Source organism: Lissotriton vulgaris, chromosome 12, assembly GCF_964263255.1.
Source record: "Lissotriton vulgaris chromosome 12, aLisVul1.2, whole genome shotgun sequence".
Classification (NCBI taxonomy): domain Eukaryota; kingdom Metazoa; phylum Chordata; class Amphibia; order Caudata; family Salamandridae; genus Lissotriton; species Lissotriton vulgaris.
The window spans coordinates 637,143,516-637,163,402 of record NC_141700.1 but is presented as its reverse complement, the minus strand read 5'-3'; the positions used below and the strand labels follow the sequence as shown (position 1 = coordinate 637,163,402).

Sequence of the window (19,887 nt, the reverse complement as noted above, 5' to 3'; positions counted from 1 at the left end):
GTCGCATGTGTTAGAAATTGTCCGGGAGGCAGTTCCGAGTTGGCTGCCAGGGTTTCAAACGAGAGTAGAGTGCCCTCTCCATACAAGTCTCCCAAGCTCTCTAAATCAGCGTTCGTCCAACTGCCCAGCGCTGTCTCCGTAAGTATGCCCCCCTCCCAAGGCGTCCCCAACAATGGTAGATTAGGGGCATATGGTTTGTAAGAGCTTGTAAGCTTTAGGCTTCTCGTGTAGCACTTCCTCGCCACCGCAAGGTGCACTTGATCTGGGCAGCTTACCCTAGCTAAGGGGTGAAACAGCGCATGTATCTGCGCTACCGTCATGACGGCGTTGCCCGAGGCTGTATCACTCAAATTCTTTCTGCTCAACCAGTAGGCAACCCACTGTAGTTGTGCTGCCAGGTAATAGAGCTCCTGATTAGGGATAGATAATCCCCCATTTATTGTTGCCGCATATAGTGTCTTTATTGCTACTCTGGGTCTCCCCGTATTCCAGATTAGTCGCCTGGTCAGAGTTTCCAGCTCTCGGAAGGTTCGGGCCGGGATATACACCGGAAGGTTGGCATAAAAGTACAACAGCTTAGGCAGCGCTATCATTTTTGTAAGGGTAACCCGACTTGGGACGTTTAGTGGAAGGGAGTTTCAAAAAATCACATGTGCCGCGAGTGACGAAATTGCCCTTGTGAGGTTACCCTCCAGTAGGTCTGCAGGGTCACGATAAATATGAATCCCTAGATAGCGGAAGACGGTTGGATACCAGACGAATCTCTCGCCCATTACTACAGTGTCGTTTTCTGGCGTGTCTGTAGCAAAAGAATACACTCCTGACTTTGCCCAGTTAACTGGGAGTCCTGACACTTCCCCGAAGTTGCTGAATATGGAAGAGAGCACACGTGGGAAACAAGTCAGGTCTCTAACGTAGATCAGTAAATCATCTGCGTATAACGACAGAGTGTAGCCCGTCCGCCAAAGGGATACCCCAATCTGCGCCGGAAGCACGGAGTTGTGCCTCCAAGGGCTCCATTATGAGAGCGAAAATTAAGGGGGAGAGGGGGCATCCTTGCCTGGTGCCTCTGCGGACTCGGACCAGGTCCGATAGGAGTCTGCCCGTGCGAACCTGTATTAATATGCAGTCATGAGTCTGATATATTAGATTTGTTCTACTTTTATGCATTACTGTGGTGACCCTGTGCTCTTTGCTACTGCCCGGGCAGGGAAGCATAGTGTCCCTGGTGTGGGCTCCCCGGGACACTGCACTGTTTTGGCCCGGGGATGGGGTCCTCGGGGCCTAAATAGGCTTGGGGGGGGGGGGGACTGCGCACCCCCCATTATTTTAACCCCTTCACTGCGGAGGCTATTCGGCCACAGTGCTAAGGGGGCGGGGCGGCCGCGCGGCGGCCGCATGCTGTTGACGGAACCGCTCTGTCACCAGCCTCGGTTGAGCTGTGCTCATGACGGAGCGGTTCCGTCATGGCCCGCCCCGCCCCGCTCAATAGAACGTCCAGCGCAGGCGCGAAATTCGCGCCGCGCAGGCGCGCCGAGCGGGCCATGACGGAACCGCTCCGTCATCAGCACAGCGCACCCACAGCTGATGACGGAGCGGTTCCGTCATCATTGTCTAAGGGGTTAAAGAAAATGTATTTCGACCCAGGGGAATAGGGTTTCCAGGGCCTGAAGAGGCTATGGGAGGGGAGCAGCAAGTCTTTCTCCCCTCATTAATTCGGGCCTGAAGAAGGCATGCATCCTCCCCTAAGAAATTCATTGTGCTGCCCCTCCCAAACCCTGTGATGATTGCTATTTATTTTTCATATCATGAGTTCATGTTTGATTGCATCACTCCTAATATTGACTGATTTGCGTTGTATCCTTTCTATCATCTTTCTTTGTGTGAAGTATTCTTGATTAAACATCATAAACTGAGTCTTGTTTTATTCACACTTTCAATGGGGCAAGGATTACGTTCTGCTTTCAAACTAAACAAAACATTTTTTATAAGTTGAGTATACCACTCTACATCTCAAGTATCCTCAGTACTGAACAAAGCCTATCAAGTCTAGTCATAAATAAATCTTGCAAATATTCTTCTGAGATTTTAACCCTTATTCTATGGCAATAGACGATATTAAGATCCAAAATCGACTTATTTTTTTAGATATTGGCCTCAAAGTTAGCTCCATGAAAAGATGGTCACTAAAACTCAAAGCTACTACCTTGAAATGTTCTATTTGTTTAAACTGTCCACACTTTCAAGGCACTACATATTACTGGCCCATTTTACTCAACAGTCAAGTCTGCTTTCACAAACTTTCCAGACACCTCCGTCTGTCCGTACTGATACTTGCACAAAACCCATGCAAACAGAAAACACGATCTGGCAATCAAACCTTCTCCTACATTGCTTCTAAAGCATGGAGCAACCTACTGCTACACATAAGAGACTCCTCCTTACTTCTTGAATTCTGCAAAAAGCTGAAGACCTGGCATTTTTTAATAGTCCCACTAGGTCCTAGGTGCGCCTACACACACTACTGCTCTGTGCCAGGATACCATCCCGCATAACAGTGTGCTCTGAAATCTGCATAACATAATAGAGGAACAGAAGAGTAGTCTATGGCGACCATTCATTTGCCGTAACTAAAAGTGGCAACGGCTGGGCTATCACCTAAATAACGGACATCAAGATTTATTAAATTATGCTGCACGAAGAGGGACCACACCTGGAAAGATCTACTGATGGAACACTTCCCCTCTGCTGCTGCCGCAATGGGAAGATCACATATAATTTGTTGATCTAGGTGAAAATCATCAAAATAATGGAGTTACATTTTTGGATTAAAATCTCATGCTAAATTAAAAATCGAATTTCCAAAACATAAGCGTTTCATTATCAAGTTTCATCAGACTTTCCTTAAAAGATGTCACAATGGGGAAGATATGTACATTTAAACAGACTAAAGAATAGCAGGATCTAAGAGGATTAGTTAAGACAATAGAGTATTAGTTAGGGCATGCATGCTCGATAGTGCAACTCAAGAATGAAACTATCCTATGACAACTGTGAAGAAAAAAACATTTTTTTTTCTTCAAAGATAAAAACCAAGAGATCAATCCAGCCTAATTCTGTGCTAGATTATATGGGGGATGAAGGTCTCATTCATGAGAATCCCTGCAAATGGAACTACGGTAATCGCTAGAAATGCAAAACCCCTGCTTGTCTCATTAATTAGGTTAAATCGTATTTGGTTATTCAGCAGTGACTCAGTGATCGCGTAACCCTGTCCATTCCATGCCTGGTACCTACAGATACAGAAAAGCATTTACACAGTTCGTGTTTTTGCTGCAACAGACGTAAAAATGGCTAATACAAGTGCCAAACTATCTCAGCACGATTGACAACAGTGGAACAACATATCTACATTCCTTGATAAATAACCTAATGATTGTAGAAAGGAAGCTAACGCTATCCTGTGAGAAGGCGAGGGAACTTCATAAGTCCTTATAAATGTATCCCTTGATGCCTCCAATATGGCCTTCAGACAGATGGCAACTAGAGGCGTATTGAGAAGTGGCTGGTTTTGCATTACTACTTTTTGACCTTAGGTGCCGTCTAGGATAATGCGTATGCCATTTATTCATCAAATGGCCAAAATCTCGTTGGTAAACACGTGAATGATGATGTTCAGAAAATCAAGGCTGATACAGATACAGCAGGATACTATAAGTCCTGCAAAGGACACAACAATACTTCTTTTATAGAAGACCACAATATGGCCAGAGATCTTTTCAATCAGGAAACTCTTCTTCCTTTCGTCCCCATAGGCAGGGGTATTCTACAAAAGATGAAAGCATCAATCCATATAACAGCCGCCAAAAACAAAAAACTGCATTATCATTTAGTAGCCTTAAAACAAGAAATACAGTTTTGCTAAAAGCTGCAGTACTACTAGTACCCACAACTTTGGTTCTACAACAGATTTGTCTTCATCCAGAAAAAGAACTTGGACTGGAGACCCATACTAGATCTAAGTGAACTAAACAAATATATAAGAAAACAAAGGTTCAGAATACTAACATACTAACACTTCAGGGTGTACTGCAATCCATAATCAAAGAAGACTTCATGGCATCAATAGATTTAGATGATGCATATTTCTATCTGCAGTTTGTAGCGGACGGAAGCACTACCAATCCAAAGCCCTCCTGCTTGTCCTCAAATTTGCACCCAGAAAATTCACAAAATGCTTAGTACCAGTAGCCTCCTGTTTGAGCCCACGAGGAATAAAGTCATGTTGATATCTTGACAAATGGCTCATCAAGGCCCATCTTCAAAGCCAACATTGGATGCACTCACTCAAACAATAAGTCTTCCGCAACAATTAGGCCTAATTCCCAGTTCCAAGAATTCAACCCTACAGCCAACGAAACATAATATTTTTGTAATACAAACATTTGTGCAGTTATTTTAATGTCTTTGCACTCAAAGGTAGGAGGAATGGATTTAAGTCTCTTACTACAATAGATAGCAGTGAAAAGTTGGATAACTAAGAAAATACAAAATTCTTCTAGGAATCCTATCATCCTGTATTTCTTATGTACTGCAGTGTTACCTAAGAATGAGACATATTCGAGAGAACTAGACAAATAATGGAGACAAGTAAATGGCCACTGGTACAATTATGTTTCAGTCGCAGAAAAGACAAGACATTCCATGCTCTGGTGGAATAATAAAAGCAATATCCTTATAAAGTCGAACCATTTCTCCATTTGACAATCGATGTCTCAATGAAAGAAGGGTGGCACACTTCACAAACCTTTCTGCAAACTGATTGTGGTCTGCGCAGGAACATAAGCTACACATAAATGTGCTAGAGTTGAGAACAGTGAGACTTGCATTGAAGACCTTTCTACCCCTCATTCAACAAAAAGATATCATCACTGCATTGTATGATGTCCGAAATGCACAAAATCCAAACAGTTGCACAGGTAAGCAGAGAACCTGTGGCATTGGGTTGTGGGGCACAACATCAGCTTGATGGTGCAATGTGTCCCAGGCTTTTAGAACCAGACAGCTGACATCTTCTGCAGGAAATATGTAGATTGGCATGATTGGAAGATAAATTCAAATCAGTTGAGCAAATATTCCCATAGGCAAACAAATCCCAATTAGATCTATTTGCAGCACCAACCAACAGCAAATGCCAAAACTTAGCAAGTAGGTGCTGATAGCCCAGCTCGATAGTGCAACCATTTTTGATTCCATGGTTGGGGTAATTTCTTCTCACTTTTCCCCCGATACTGATTATCCAAAAGGTGCAGAAAATGAAAAATAAACCTTGCAGAATGATCCTGATAACCCCTGCATTTGCTAGATAATTCTGGTGCATAGAGCTTTGGACTCTTTTAATGCAGATCCTTGTCCAAGTTGAAAGTGGATCCTTTTCTGTTGTCCAAGAACCTTGGTCAAATCATGCACCATGACTTCGCATTACTATGCCTGTCTGTCTTCTGCAGACCTATAGTCTGGCTTTCGAGAATACCACTTTCTTGTAGAAAAAGCATACAAGCAGCCAGAGGTAATTCTAATATTACTCTCTGAAATGGAAAAGGTTTTGCATTTGGTCTGCAAGAAGTAATACAGATACTCTCACCATGAACCTGCATTAAATATTACCTTATCTTTTGAATCTAGCTGTATCTATTTTTAGTTGTTCATCTATGAAGCTCCACTGGACATCTTTCATAAGATAACTGCAGCGGCACCACCTTTATTTTCCACATTAGTAGTAAATTAATTCATGGGTCGCCTGTTTCAAATGTATCCCCCTCTAGCCAAGAGTCCACTGGCATCGGAATTAAATATGGTGATAAGCCAACTCATTAGAGAGCCGATTGCACAAATACATAAAATATCACTGTAAATTTTATCAAAGAAGACTGCTTTCTTATTGGTATTAACATCAGTAAGAAGAACTAGAGAAATTCAAGCTATATACTACACAAGTACTGTGCAGCACGATATAGGCCAAGGTTTAGTTAAGCACACAGCAGCAGGACGCTGCTGAATGAGTCTGTAGGCCTCACTCCAGTGATACAGGTAATAAATATTTGTTCACTCCTGCTGATCACTGCCTGGGATGCTGTTAGCTCGTGCTGCCTAACTCCTGGTAAAGACAATAGCCTTTAACTACTATGAGGGCAGCACTGTGGGCACCCCTTCATGTCTAACAAGACCTCAATGCATGTGCCCGGCCTATGTCATGGTGCACATGCATGATCTATGTTTGCCTATGACAACAAAAACCAGCCGCAGGGATCCAGACATCCTTACAGTTGGGGAATTCAAGGGAGGGGTGCACGCCAATCACCAAGCGAGGGACTTTTCCTTTGGAATTCTATGCCTCTTGCTGTCCGGGGCACGCAAGACCATTGGACTTTCAGGAAAATGATCAAAATGTGGCTTTTCTCCAACCTCTAGTTTAACTCTCTCCCCTGTATGCTCCTGTTCGCTTTAGCGCTGGGACGCCCTGTTGCTGGGGCAGCCATGCGCTTTGTAAGAACAGATAACGTAACATAACAGTGACCTTATTTGATATCTGCAGAAGAGTGACCTTGTTGCCAACCAAAGCTTTCTCCAGCCACTATTGCTATAGCTAGCCTATCATCAGCTAAGAGAGCAGCAGACTAAGCAGTATTGCATAGCCTTTTTCAATATGGTAAGCCTGTTTTCTATATATTACGTGATATGTAATGCTTGTGAATCATAATGCAAACGTGTGAATCTATGAAAGATCCAACACTCTAAATAGTAAAGGTGCTTACCTGTAATTACAGTTCTGCAGCACTAGTATCTTTCATGGATTCACATGCACCCACCCTCTTCCCCATTTATTAGGCTATACATTGCTTAGTTACAAGCTGTGAAAATCGGCCAGTTTGAGCTTCTGAGCAGGTTTGGAGTCTGGGGCTCCTTCACCTGATTGCAGAGACTTCAGGTCACATCATAAGGTGGGTGTGTTAAGTGTGGTCTATGAAGGTTTGTCCTTTGTTTTCAGTGACAATTCCTGAATTTATAAAAATGCTATATTGCTATAATAAACATTAACTACCAGGTGGTCCGGTCTGATGATGGAGATAATTCAGCATATGAATCTGTGAAAGATACCAATACTGCAGAACGGAAGTTAAAAGTAAGTAATTTTTCTTACCGGTAAGAGAGCACACAGTTCTGTTCTTTGATTCATACTTGTGCTGCAGCACTTCATGTTACTGTCTTAGTCCCAATGAACTAGCTACCTGAGCCAACAAATGTGAAAAATATTTTATTCTGTCCCTACTACTCACAACAAAGTGCTGTTCATGTCACCGCGTCTTTAAAACAACCATTACTATTCCTCTTGGAATTCTGTTCATGGTCTTGATTTATTGTAATTGGATCCGGATTATTAGTCAAGTAGTGCTATTTTTTCAGTTTTATTTCTAATGTACTCTCCCCTAATTGCAAATGCAACTTTGTCTTTGCAGGAAATTCTCCACTGCTTCCATCCAGGCCATGCAAACCACATTTAGTTTATCGCTACACCTGCCATCCTTTTATCCAATTGGGTCCTAATGTTCTTTTCTCCTTTTCACACCATCCTTTTTTCACCTCTTTTCACCCTACTCCCACTTTTCACCCATTAGATGCTGATTGTCGGTGTATTGACAGTTTCAGCCTCCAAATGTTACATTGCTGTGTTTCAACTGAACAGATTCAAGAGACATTTTTTGTTCATTTTTATTCGCAGGTACTGCCAAAAAGAGCAAGATCATGTCAAAGGAGGAGAGAAAGGTCGTAGCATTCCATGAATCCGGACATGCCCTGGTGGGATGGTTGCTCGAACACACGGAGGCTGTGATGAAGGTGACCTGGTGGCAAGCCTTTCTGGCCGTTGGGTATGGCTAGGGGGAAAACCATTTCAAAACATGCTAGTGATACTTGATATGCATACAGTCTATTCTGTTACTCTGGCTATCATGTTTCCCATCAATAAGGTTTGATTTAAAGTAACCAAAATTCAGTTTTATTAATCCTTAGTCAGAATTCTTAGATATCAGTGAAGCATGTATTTGATCCATGAGAGTAGTTATTCAACACAGTACATAATTGTTGGACTTGACCCTCTCTGCAGGGTCACCCCAAAACACTTTGCCTTCACCCATCCTTTTCTCTGAAATTCATTTTTGTTGGCATTAGGGCTCTGTGCACTTTACCACTGCTAACCAGTGCTAAAACGATTGGGCTCTTGTCCTAAAACTACACCTGATTGGCACATTTAATTTACTTAGAAGACCCTAGTATATGGTACTATATGTACACCTGGCCTGTAAATTAAATGCTACTAGCGGGCCTGCAGCACTCATACCACCCACTAAAGTTGCCCTTAAAATCATGTATCCGGCCTGCCATTGCAGCCTGTAATGCTGTTTTAAACTGCCTTTGCGACCTGTCAAAATAAACCTGTTGCCTTATCTAAATCTTCCATTTTAATACATATGCCACCCCTAAGCTAGGCCCTAAACAGCACATGGGACAGGGTGCATTGTATTTAAAAGACAGAATATGTGGTTTTAAGTTTTACATGTCCTGGTAGTGAAAAACTCCTAAATTTGTTTTTCACTACTATAATGTCAATCTCTCTCATTAGATAACATAGGGTTACCTTATTACATTTAATAAATGCTAATGTTTTATGGTAAGCAGGTAGAAATGTCATATTTGGACTCAAATGAATTGTAATCTAAAATTATCTTTAATGCTAAAGTCACATTATGAAATTGCTGCTTTAAAAAAGTTGACAACTTCCTGCCTCAAAGCTTCTAAGGCGTTCTAGGAGTTTGCAGCTGCCTCGGCCTGTTATTGACTCCCCATTAAGAATGCATATTGTGCTCAGACAGTGAGCCTTTGAGAACTAGGTGGGGGTATGATGGGCCATCCTGCTAGGATGGTTGGGGGCGGAGCTGTTCCCTGGCCTACTTACATGTAGAAGGGCTTGCCTCAAGCACACACAAAGAAGCCTTACACATGCCTTTTGTCACCCTAGACGTCTTGGAGCCTTCTAGGTGAAGGTAAGAACTTTCCAGAACAAGATGTGTGGGTAGCCTAGAAAATTTGTGATCTTCAAAGGATGGCACCAGATATAAATATTGGTTCTCCAGCATTGAATCTTTCATAGTTTCACATGCTTGACTTTGTCCCTTGTCCTCAGATTGAGAACCCCTTGTAACAATGTATTCATTCTCCCATTTGCATTACCATACATCTTGACTTTTCATTCCTATCCTCTTCATTATACATGACCCAAACTAAAGCCAATCCGAAACCGCCTCACCCAGCTGTTTCCCTGTCTGATGCTTCAAACTGTCAGATTTTCTACCCCACTTTCATTGTGAGGAACTCTTTGACAGCTCATCTGGATAAGGAATTTTTGTTACCCTTATTGTCAAAAGAGTTCGGCAAAATAAGATCATGGCGGATTCTCAGAATAAGAAATCTTTATTTAGGTCTTGTAAAGCCTATGTCAAGATGAACATTTGTGTGGGTTATCCACTTACAAAGATGAGAGAAGAAGATTCCTCAAAATACTGAGTTCAGACAAAAACCTTCAGTATAAGGCAGCCAAGGAAGGTGACTCCCAACCCTCTGACCCTGCCTTTAAGGGAGTTACGCAAGGAATGTGATGTACCCAAAAAGCACAAAAATAAGAGCTTGTACCCTGGTGACATGGAAGCCCCTGGAAAAAGGCTTAAGGTTTCTTCAGAGGCTGGTCATGGGTCATCTTTGAATGCCAGGGTGAGAAACTATATCATCAACGAAAGATTCTGCGTAGATGGCCAATAAACAACCCACTCAAGGTATGTTGCTGATGGACTTGTTGATGACCACAGAAATTAAAGTGAGGGGGAAACCGTCAGAAAAGGTACCATCGTTGAAGATGGGAATGCGGTTGACGAGGTCATTGCCTTAGAAGAAAACATGGGGACATGTCCACGACAAAGGAACCATCAACGAAGAGACTTGCTGGGTAAAATGTATTTTCCAGAGCAGAATTTGTGTCTATTACTGCTAAAGCAGATTACCAGAGCATTGGTTAGCTTTGTTTTATTGGATGTTGCATATATATATATATATATATATATATATATATATATATATATATATATATATATATATATATATATATATATATATATATATATATATATATATATATATATATATATATATATATATATATATATATATATATATATATATATATATATATATATATATATATATATATATATATATATATATATATATTTCCGTGATCAAAGAAACAGGCACCGACTCCGTGGGATGTGGATCAAAGAAAATGATTTATCCCATGCGATACAGTTCAAGACGCGTTTCGAGGGACGAATCCGCCTTGCTCACTACATCTGAAGACTTTGTGAATGAGTGACATTTAAAAACTGCTTTACTCGTGACACACAGAAGCATTGTAACGTCTTGACCACTGGTGACAGACATAGAAAAGTTAGTTTCTACTGTATTGCAAGGCATCTAGCACGTGTTTGTGAAAATGAAGAAAAGATTACATTAAATTCAAAAGTGACATGATAAACTTTAGTGACATGTTCCTTAATATTTATTTGTTAAATGGGCTGTTACAAATTTCGCTTTCCGTGTCTGTGCCTTGCCGAGTATGTGAGTCAGCCTTTGCGTGTTTTCCAAAAAATGAAGAAGTACTACCATCTAGTGGTTGGTTTTGTATTTAATGCGCGCACATTCTCTGCCTCGTTGTTCGTGTGCAGGGAGCAGAGCCGAATAAGCATCTGTTAGGTAAGGCATCTGTTTTTATGGATTATGTTTGGATGCCGGCTTGAGAACACGTTTGGGTACAGCTTTACGAGTTTATTGTTGCGTGTTTCTTACGCAGAAAAGTAGCTTCGTGTTGTTTGTGAATGTTTGCTCCGTTCCTTGTGCCTAAAGCCAATGTTGGTTTTGTCCGTGTTCTTCCGTCTTTATGTATGTGCACTGTTTGGACGGTTGCGCCCCTCAGTGACTTATTGACCTGTGCCCAAATGGGGCCTATGTGATGTCTTGGTCTTGTACCTGGTTGGCACTTAAGGTGTAGCTTTGCTGTAATTATGCCCAAGTGGGCCTTTGTGCTGTCGAGTTTTTTTAAAGCTTGTAATTTGTCTTTGCGCTAGTGGCACCTCGGTTACTGTGAAAATAAAACATATAGGTTCGTGAAATGGTTTTACGTTAGGGAACAATGGGTTTGCTTTGTGTGGTTGTCTTAAAAAGTGTGTGTAAAAACGAAAAAACCGAAATAAGTATATGCAGTTGCTTGGATGGGCAATCAGATGTTACTGGGATTGGGTTTAAAAGAAGCTAAAGGGACCGCAGTGGATATCTCAGTTATAGTGACACTTGGTGTTTATAGGTGCACATTTAATGCTTCATCCGCATTCACTCCATGTGGGGCTCTTGCATTGAGTAGGATTATGTATTTGGATTGTAAGCATCTCAGGGCAATCTGTTTGTTTCCCCCTCTGGGATTTTTTGTGATACTGTCAATGACAAAGTATGTCAAGTCTTCTGCTCTGCCTTTATGTAGGGTGTTGATATGGCGTGCCACAGGATACGAGTGATCGTCATTGGAAATTGCCCGTAGGTGTTGTAGTATCCTGATGTGTGCGGGATGGATGGTGCTGCCCACGTATAATTTCTGGCACGTGCATTGTAACACGTACACCGCATAGTCTGTTTTGCAGGTGTAGTGCTCCCTAATTTCAACTGGGCTTCGTCTAAGGGGGGTGTTTACTGATTTTATGTTCTTGCCATGTTTACAGGCTTTGCACTTGGAGCAACGGAAAAAGCCCTTTTGTGCTTTGAACCAGTTGTTGCACCTTTCTAGTGAAGGTGTGTTGGTGACTAGTTCTTGTTGCATGTACTTAGCCCGTCTGAAAGTAAGCTGTGGCAATTTCACACAGGTTGGGCCTATCACGGGATCTGTTCTAACCAGTGGCCAGTGTCTGTAAATTATCTTACGCAGGTTAGAGTGGTATTTATTATACCCCGTGATCATTCTAGGTATGTCGTTGTTTCCTGTGTCTGTGTTTTTATGCTTGGGTCTATTCTTACTCAAGAGCTCTTCCCTAGTTTTAGTGGCGCTTTTTGTTTCGCCCTGTTGAGTATTGTGGGCTTGTATCCTCTCTCAGTAACTCTTTGGCAAAGACTGTCAGTGGATGTTTGTAGGTCTGTTTCTGTACTACAATTTCTTCTCATCAAACATTCTGCGTATGGGATGCTATCAATGAGACTGGCTGGGTGAAAACTCTGGGCGTGTAGTATGGAATTTCCTGCCGTTTTTTTCCTGTAGGTCCTTGTGTGTATCTCAGTTTCAATATGGTAGAGTTCAATGTCAAGAAACTCAATTGACTTGGTGCTGGTTGTGCATGTGAATTAAAGATTCAATGCGTTGTCATTTATTTTTGCAGCAAACTCTTGTGCACATTCTGCAGAGCCCTGCCAAAGTATGAATATGTCGTCGATGTAACGTTGGTATAGGACAACGTTGATGGTCATTTCAGTGTGGTATGTCTTCATGAGTACTTGCTCCTCCCACCAGCCCATATGCAAATTAGCATAGCTGGGGCCGAAGCAAGTACCCATGGCAGTGCCCTGTGTTTGCCTGTACAGAAGTTTATCAAATATGAAGGTATTGTTCTCCAAACACCATTCGGCCATTTGGAGCATCATTTGTGTGTGTTCAGAAAACCGGATGTCCCTTGTGCCCAGGAAGAGTTTAAGTGTTAGTAACCCGTCTGTGTGTCTTATACTGGTGTACAAACTTTGTACATCAAGGGTGACAAAAACATAATTAGCATCCCAGTTACAATCAAAAATTTGTGACAAAAAATCCCCAGTGTCTTTCACATATGCCGGTAAGGACTGGACCAAAGGCTGGAGAAAATGATCGATGTATTTGCTTGTATTTTCAAATAGACTGCCAATGGCTGAGATAATAGGTCTTTCCGGTGGACATGTGGCATTTTTGTGAACCTTGGAGATGAGGTAGAGTTGGGGGGTGACTATATATATATTCACTGAAAAAACCATAGGTTATAGTCGATATATAGTTAGGAATTTGCATTTACAAAACCTTGAAAATTCAATGAAAAAACCATTGGTTTTAGGCCATATATAGTTAGGGATTTGCATTTACAAAACCTTATTTTACTCGCATAAAACCATTGAAATTCCATATATAGTTAGATGCGCTAACTATATATCGCGCACCCGCAATCCACTGCTGATGATGTCACATATTACATCATTCATGACATGGTTAGTGACATCACTGATGACATCACTGATGACATCTCAAATGACATCACTGATGACATCACTGATGACAACATCCAGTGACTGTATGTTTCTGTAAAGTTAAAATATGTCTTACATATTGAAGAATGAGTGGATGTATAAGTGTCTGGATGAAGGATTTAGTAGGTGCATGACTGACTGTATGAGTGAGTGATTAAATGTGTCTCACTGAGTGCATGGGTTAGTGACTAAACTGTTTTAATTTGTGCATCATTATATCTGTTGTTCTACAAACTGCTGCATATGTTGATCAGTAGCTATATGAGTAACTGTATGGGTTATTCATTGGTTGTCCAAGTATTTGTATGGGAAACTGAGTGTGTGTGTATGGGTGGCTGGGAGGTGTGTGACTCTGTACATAGATGTGTGAGTAGTTGATTCACTATATGTATGGATTCAAAAGTGTATGTGGAAACAGCTGTATGGGCGGTTGACTGTGCAGGAGTGTATTAGTGAGTGAATGGATGTCTCAGTGCTACATGTCAAAGTAAGTACATATGTAAAACACAGTACATGTGAGAGTTGACATCTATAAATAACTGTGCATAAGAGCCAGTGAATGTGTGAGTGGCTGTATGGATCATTGTGAACATGTATCAGGGATTGTATAAGAGAGTAAAGTAAATATGTGTTAGTATATGTTTGAATAAGTAAGGTGTGTATAACTGTATAGTTGAGAAAATGGAGGTGTGATTGATTTTTGGCATAACTGACTAGGTGTGTGAGTAACTCCATGGATGAGTGACAGTCTGTGACTGTCTGTTTACACTGATTGTATCTAAGGTTATATTAGAGTCTGAAGAGGTTCATGGTATTATCACATGAATGATATCATCAGTGATGTGATCAGTCATGTCAAATGAGATGTTATCAGTGATTTTATCAGTGATGTCATTTGAGATGTCATCAGTGATGTCACTAACCATGTCATGAATGATGTAATATGTGACATCATCAGCAGTGGATTGCGGGTGCGCGATATATAGTTAGCGCATCTAACTATATATGGAATTTCAATGGTTTTATGCGAGTAAAATAAGGTTTTGTAAATGCAAATCCCTAACTATATATGGCCTAAAACCAATGGTTTTTTCATTGAATTTTCAAGGTTTTGTAAATGCAAATTCCTAACTATATATCGACTATAACCTATGGTTTTTTCAGTGAATTTCAATGGTTTTTTAATAGCAAATATGAAAAGCTTTAAAATGTCAAGTACGTGATAGATAAAAACATTTTCGTATTTATGCACGCTGATGTGCTTTGAACGCTGCACCCCCCCCCCTCCCCTCTTTTCTCTTAGTAGTACTCTCTCTTTGCAGATAGTGAACGGTAGTTAACGCAGACCTTTACCCCCGTTGTAATCCGTCGTGCCTGCTTGTCTCTCCATTTGATTGATTGTTATCCAAGCATTTACTGTTTTAGAATTGGTTCTCTTTGGATCATTCTCTATTTACAAACAAGCACAAAGTCGCAATACTCTGTTTAGTCTTTGCAGATAGTGAAAAATCGTGTAAAAAAATAAAAGTAATCGAGCAAAATCAGTAGGCCACTAATTGGATCTCTTTTTGACCTCGCTAAAATAGAAATATTAGGAACAACCCTTCATGAGAAATATGAAAATAGTGAGATTAACTGAGCTCCACACCATGAGGGCTGCAAGACAGCTCGACTCCGTCACCCACCCCGCCCAAAATAACGACAAACCCTATGCAAATATTAAAAATATAGACAACACACCAGCAAAGAAACAGGGTAAAACATTTTATTAAATAACTATTTACATAACTATTTTATACTTTTTATTGCCCGATCCGGCTAGCTCAATCGATCGAGCATGAAACTCATGCACTCTGATAGCAAGCGTTGCTACTGATGCTATGCAGACCAAAACTGGTTTTCAGTTTGTACATTTTTCTAGATTTTTCCATCCAAGGTTGGTTGACTTTGTAGAACGATGGCTTCAGATTTTCAACATACGGTGTGGTGGCGCGGACTGGGAGGGGGCGCTTCGCTCCTGCCCCCTCCCCAAGTAAGATTTTCATACGTGAAAGTACGTTAATGGTTTTGGTCCCTGAGTTGCTTCAATGTCACTGCCATTCTCAAATGGCATAAGTTCTGGATGTTGGGTGCCATAGTTCAGAGTTCTGAACAGCGCTTGTAACACTGTCTGAAGCTTATTTCCACCTACTGCAGCTTCACTATTCTCAAAGTAAGTGAGTGTCGTTTGTGGACCTGACTGCATTTGAAAACAATGTGATATGGTACCTCCCTAAACCGCTTGACGGAGGCCCCCGAGGGGCGGTGTGATGGCACGGACTCGGAGAAGACGCTTGGCTCCGACCCCCTCCCCAAGTCTTATAGCACTGGTGTAGCCTGAGATCGCCCCCGACATAGGCGGCCGGCTCCCGGGGTCCGGCGGAACTTTTTGCCTTTTGATGACTCTTCTATTCTGGACCTTGTCCCACAATCCGTTTGACCTGAAGACACGCTGTAGTGGGGTGCCCCTTTACCGTTTTAGTTGCCATTCCGCTCGCTTTTGCTACACTGTGCCTCTTCCGCCATTCAGATGTTTACCGCCCGCTCTTGCGACTACAGCGTCTCGCTCACCATGTAGTTGAGTTGCTCCCGCTCTTGCGATGCAACGATAAGCGACTGCCACAGGACTCTCAAAATGGCGGCCGGCTCTTCAGATTTGGGCGTGGTCCACTAAAATGGCCCTGGGACACCTTGGAACTCGGACGCTTCCCTGATAGGGCTTGGGTCCCATTCTCGAAAGCGTCCCCTCAGCCGTGAAGATTCTACAAAAGTCTTGGGGGCCCCTGACTCCCGCAGGCTTCTGGTGGGGAGCGGCTGCCATGTTTGCTCGTGGAATGGCCACGACGGACCTACGAGATGGTAGTGCTCTCATGCTGACGCCAGCTTTAGTCTGAAACATCCAGAAACACTGTAGACTACCAATTCGATCAGTTCCGGTAGCGCCCCAACATGACCCGGTAGAGAAGAACTTGCCCTCCCCTCTTTGACTGATGGTTCTTGTTGCCTGTCCCCTCTGTTGTCATTTTACAGAACTTTTTGGACTGCTGAAAGGGGTTGTGTTCCGAACGCTGGTTGGTGGAGACATTTTGACTATATTCTTGACCTACGTTGTCGCGTAATGCGTTATATGACACGCCGCGTTAGCGCACCCGGAAGTAATCCGGGGCGCGGCGCGCAGCGCGCAACGTAAGCATAACAGGTCATGTGACTTGTTAATAAAAATTTTTATTGGTTCATTTTACTTTTGTTATTTTAATAATGAAAACCTTGGTCATATGACCTAAAAAATACGCTTTTTATTGATTTCGAACTTTTTTTAAAAAACATATATGTTATAATATTCCAGGCTAATGTACTTTCCCGGAAAATTTACAACTGTCCTGCAAGTAAAATATATTCCTTTTTCGAGAAAAAGGGCGTTTCTTCGTTCCATGACGGAGCCGTTGAGTAAAAGAGACTCGGCCTGCTGTCTTAGTCGCCGATACGCCTGATTATCAGATTCTTATCGATCACTTTATGTTGCAGAAGTGGAAAGCACAACTGCCCTTGACCATTTATCTTTACTGCGTTCCTACATATTATACCTTTTATCCGTCATGTAATTGGACTACTTTATTTCACTTGCCTTTTACTGATTCGAAAACAGTGACTGAAAGTAAAAACTTTACCAATGTAAATACTACTACCATGTTTTGTTTTAAAAACCTTTATTGTGAAAATGTCAGTATACAAATACGGGCCTATAACCACGTGGGCCGGCCACGGAGCAAACTGGAATCGTATATGATGAGGAGACATTTACATTATAGAGGAACGTAACGAACGAGCCATTAGGTTGCAAGAACTAAGGTGTCTAACAGTTGCGGAATCGGTGGACGTACATTTTGTAATTAAAATACGACAAAGCCACTTACAAAAAAAATCATCTAGATATACATTTGCGGGCAAGTACCATGGGTGACGTTAATTCGAACTTTCAATAGTACAGTAATCAATAACACATCAGAACTTAATATCAATAGGGATGTCGAAATATTCAATCAATTCTCGTCCCCGCCCGCCATGAGCATCAAAACTGCATTCATATCTCGTGATATCAAGGTTGTTCAACTAGTACACAACAATGAGTTACGAGTCCCATTTATACCGGCGCCATTTTGGGCGAGGCCGGGCAGGTCCAAGATATAGTCAAAATGTCTCCACCAACCATCGGCCAGACCAGAACCCCTTTCGGCCCTTTATGCTACAAGATGGTGTCTTCCATTCTGAAAATATTGTTGGCAGCATTTTGAAAGGAAACATAAACAGCCGTTCTCCTAGTGAGTCTCACATTGTTACATTTAGGAAGAATGTTGAAGAGTAGTATGTGGAAAATCTGAAGCCATTTTTCTACAAACTCTCAATCAGCCTTGGATGGAAAAAAAAATCCTGAAGAATGTACAAACTGAAAACCAATTTTTGTCTGCATAGCATCAACAGCAACGCTTGAGTCAGCTTTGTGTCAAGCCGCCATTTTCATTCAATCAATAGCGTCCCCCTGCACACATTCAGGGACCTGGTCGTGTCTTCAGATGAAACGGATTGTAGGACAAGAAGCAGAAAGGAAAAGGAAAAAAGTTCCGCCGGACCTCGGGAGCCGGCCGCCTATGTCATGTGCGACCTTTGGCCACACCAGGGCAATAGTGAAGCTGCAGCAGGTGCAAATAAGCTTCAGACAGTCTTACAAGCACTGCTCAGAACTCTCAACTATGGCACTCAACATCCAGGACTTGCCATTCGGATCTTGGCGCCTTGTGCTGGTTCCGACCTATTCACACATCGGTCCACTACTGACATCACCTCATAAGCCAACGGGGCACCCCACGCCGACTTTCGGCGCAGCATTGTAGGATGGCCACACCAGTGCGGCAACTTGCTGGACACCACCTCGGTGCCATCCGGATCTCGGCGCGTTCGAGTCACTGTACCGCAAGAGCGGGAGAAACTCAGCTGGACACGCCGTCTTTCGGCGCAGCATTGTAGGATGGCCACACCAGTGCGGCAATTTGCTGGACACCACCTCGGTGCCATCCGGATCTCGTCGCGTTGTGCTGCCTTCGGCCTACTGTAGCCGCAAGTGCGGACGCAACTCAGTTGGACGGCGAGTGAAACGCTAAGGGGTGCCGCACTGCAGCCGAGGAGCCTCCATCTTGGGGGAGACGCACAGCCCCCACTGACTGACGCGACCTCACAGGCCAACGGGGCGCCCCACGCCGACTTTCGACGCAGCATTGTAGGATAGCCACACCAGTGCAGCAACTTGCTGGACACTAACTCGGTGCCATCCGGATCTCGGCGCGTTGTGCTGCCTTCGGCCTATTCGCACATCGGTCCGCTACTGACGCCGCCTCACGTGCCAACGGATTTTCTACGCTTTTTGTAGCCCTATGCCGCATAACAGGTCATGTGACTTGTTTATAAAACTTTTCATTGGTTCATTTTACTTTTGGTTTCCTAAAGATAGAAGGCTTGGTCATATGACCTAAAAATAACACTTTTCATTGGTTTAGAACATTTTTTTTTCCCAAACGATGAAAGCCCCACCTTGTTTCTGGATGATTCAGACTGAAGCTGGCGTCAGCATGAGAGCACCACCATCTCGTGGCTCCGTCGTGATCATTCCGCGAGCAATCATGGCAGCCGCTCCCCACCGGAAGCCTGCAGGAGTCGAGGGCCCCCAAGACTTTTGTAGAATCTTCACGGCTGAGGGGACGCTTTTCGAGAATGGAGCCCAAGTCCTAGCAGGCAAGCGTCCGAGTTCCAAGGTGTCCCAGGGCCATTTTAGTGGACCAGGCCCAAAACCGAAGAGCCGGCCGCCATTTTAAGAGTCATGTGGCAGCCGCTTATCGCTGCACTGCAAGAGTGGGAGCAACTCAACAACATGGTGAGCGAGACGCTGTAGCCGCAAGAGCGGGCGCAACTCAGCTGGATGGCCACCACCTGGGGAGGTCCGTTCACGCCGCCTCCCCCACGCCCCCCCCCACGCCAATTTTCGGAGCAGCATTGTAGGATACCAAAACCAGTGCGGCAGTTTACTGGACATCACCTGGGTGCCATCAACATCTCAGCGCGTTCTGCTGCCTTGGGACTATTCGCACAACAGACCGCTACTGACGAGGCCTCCCTCCGCACCACCCTGGACGCCCCACGCTGTTTTTCTTTGCTGCATTGTAGGATCCCAAAAACCAGTGCGGCACCCAGGTGACATCACCTGGGTGCCGTCCAGAACTCAGCACGTTGTGCTGCCTTGGGACTATTCGCACAAAAGACAGCTTCTGACCATTGTTGCTTTTTTTTGTGAAAAATGTTTAAATGTTTTTACAGTTTTTGTTCCGTTCGTTATATTTAAAAGTTAATAAAGTTTTATAATCCTACTTTGTTGGAGTGTTTTTTTTT

General features: G+C 43.0%; 1 protein-coding gene across 1 annotated transcript in view; it reads left to right on the top strand.

Moving 5' to 3' along the window:
* SPG7 (SPG7 matrix AAA peptidase subunit, paraplegin) overlaps positions 1-19,887 on the top strand; it is a 263,297-nt gene that overhangs the window by 187,596 nt on the left and 55,814 nt on the right. Inside the window, exon 13 of the mRNA XM_086945796.1 lies at positions 7,781-7,896. Within this exon, the coding sequence (XP_086801922.1) occupies positions 7,781-7,896 (116 nt within the window). The remainder of the gene's footprint in view (positions 1-7,780; positions 7,897-19,887) is intronic.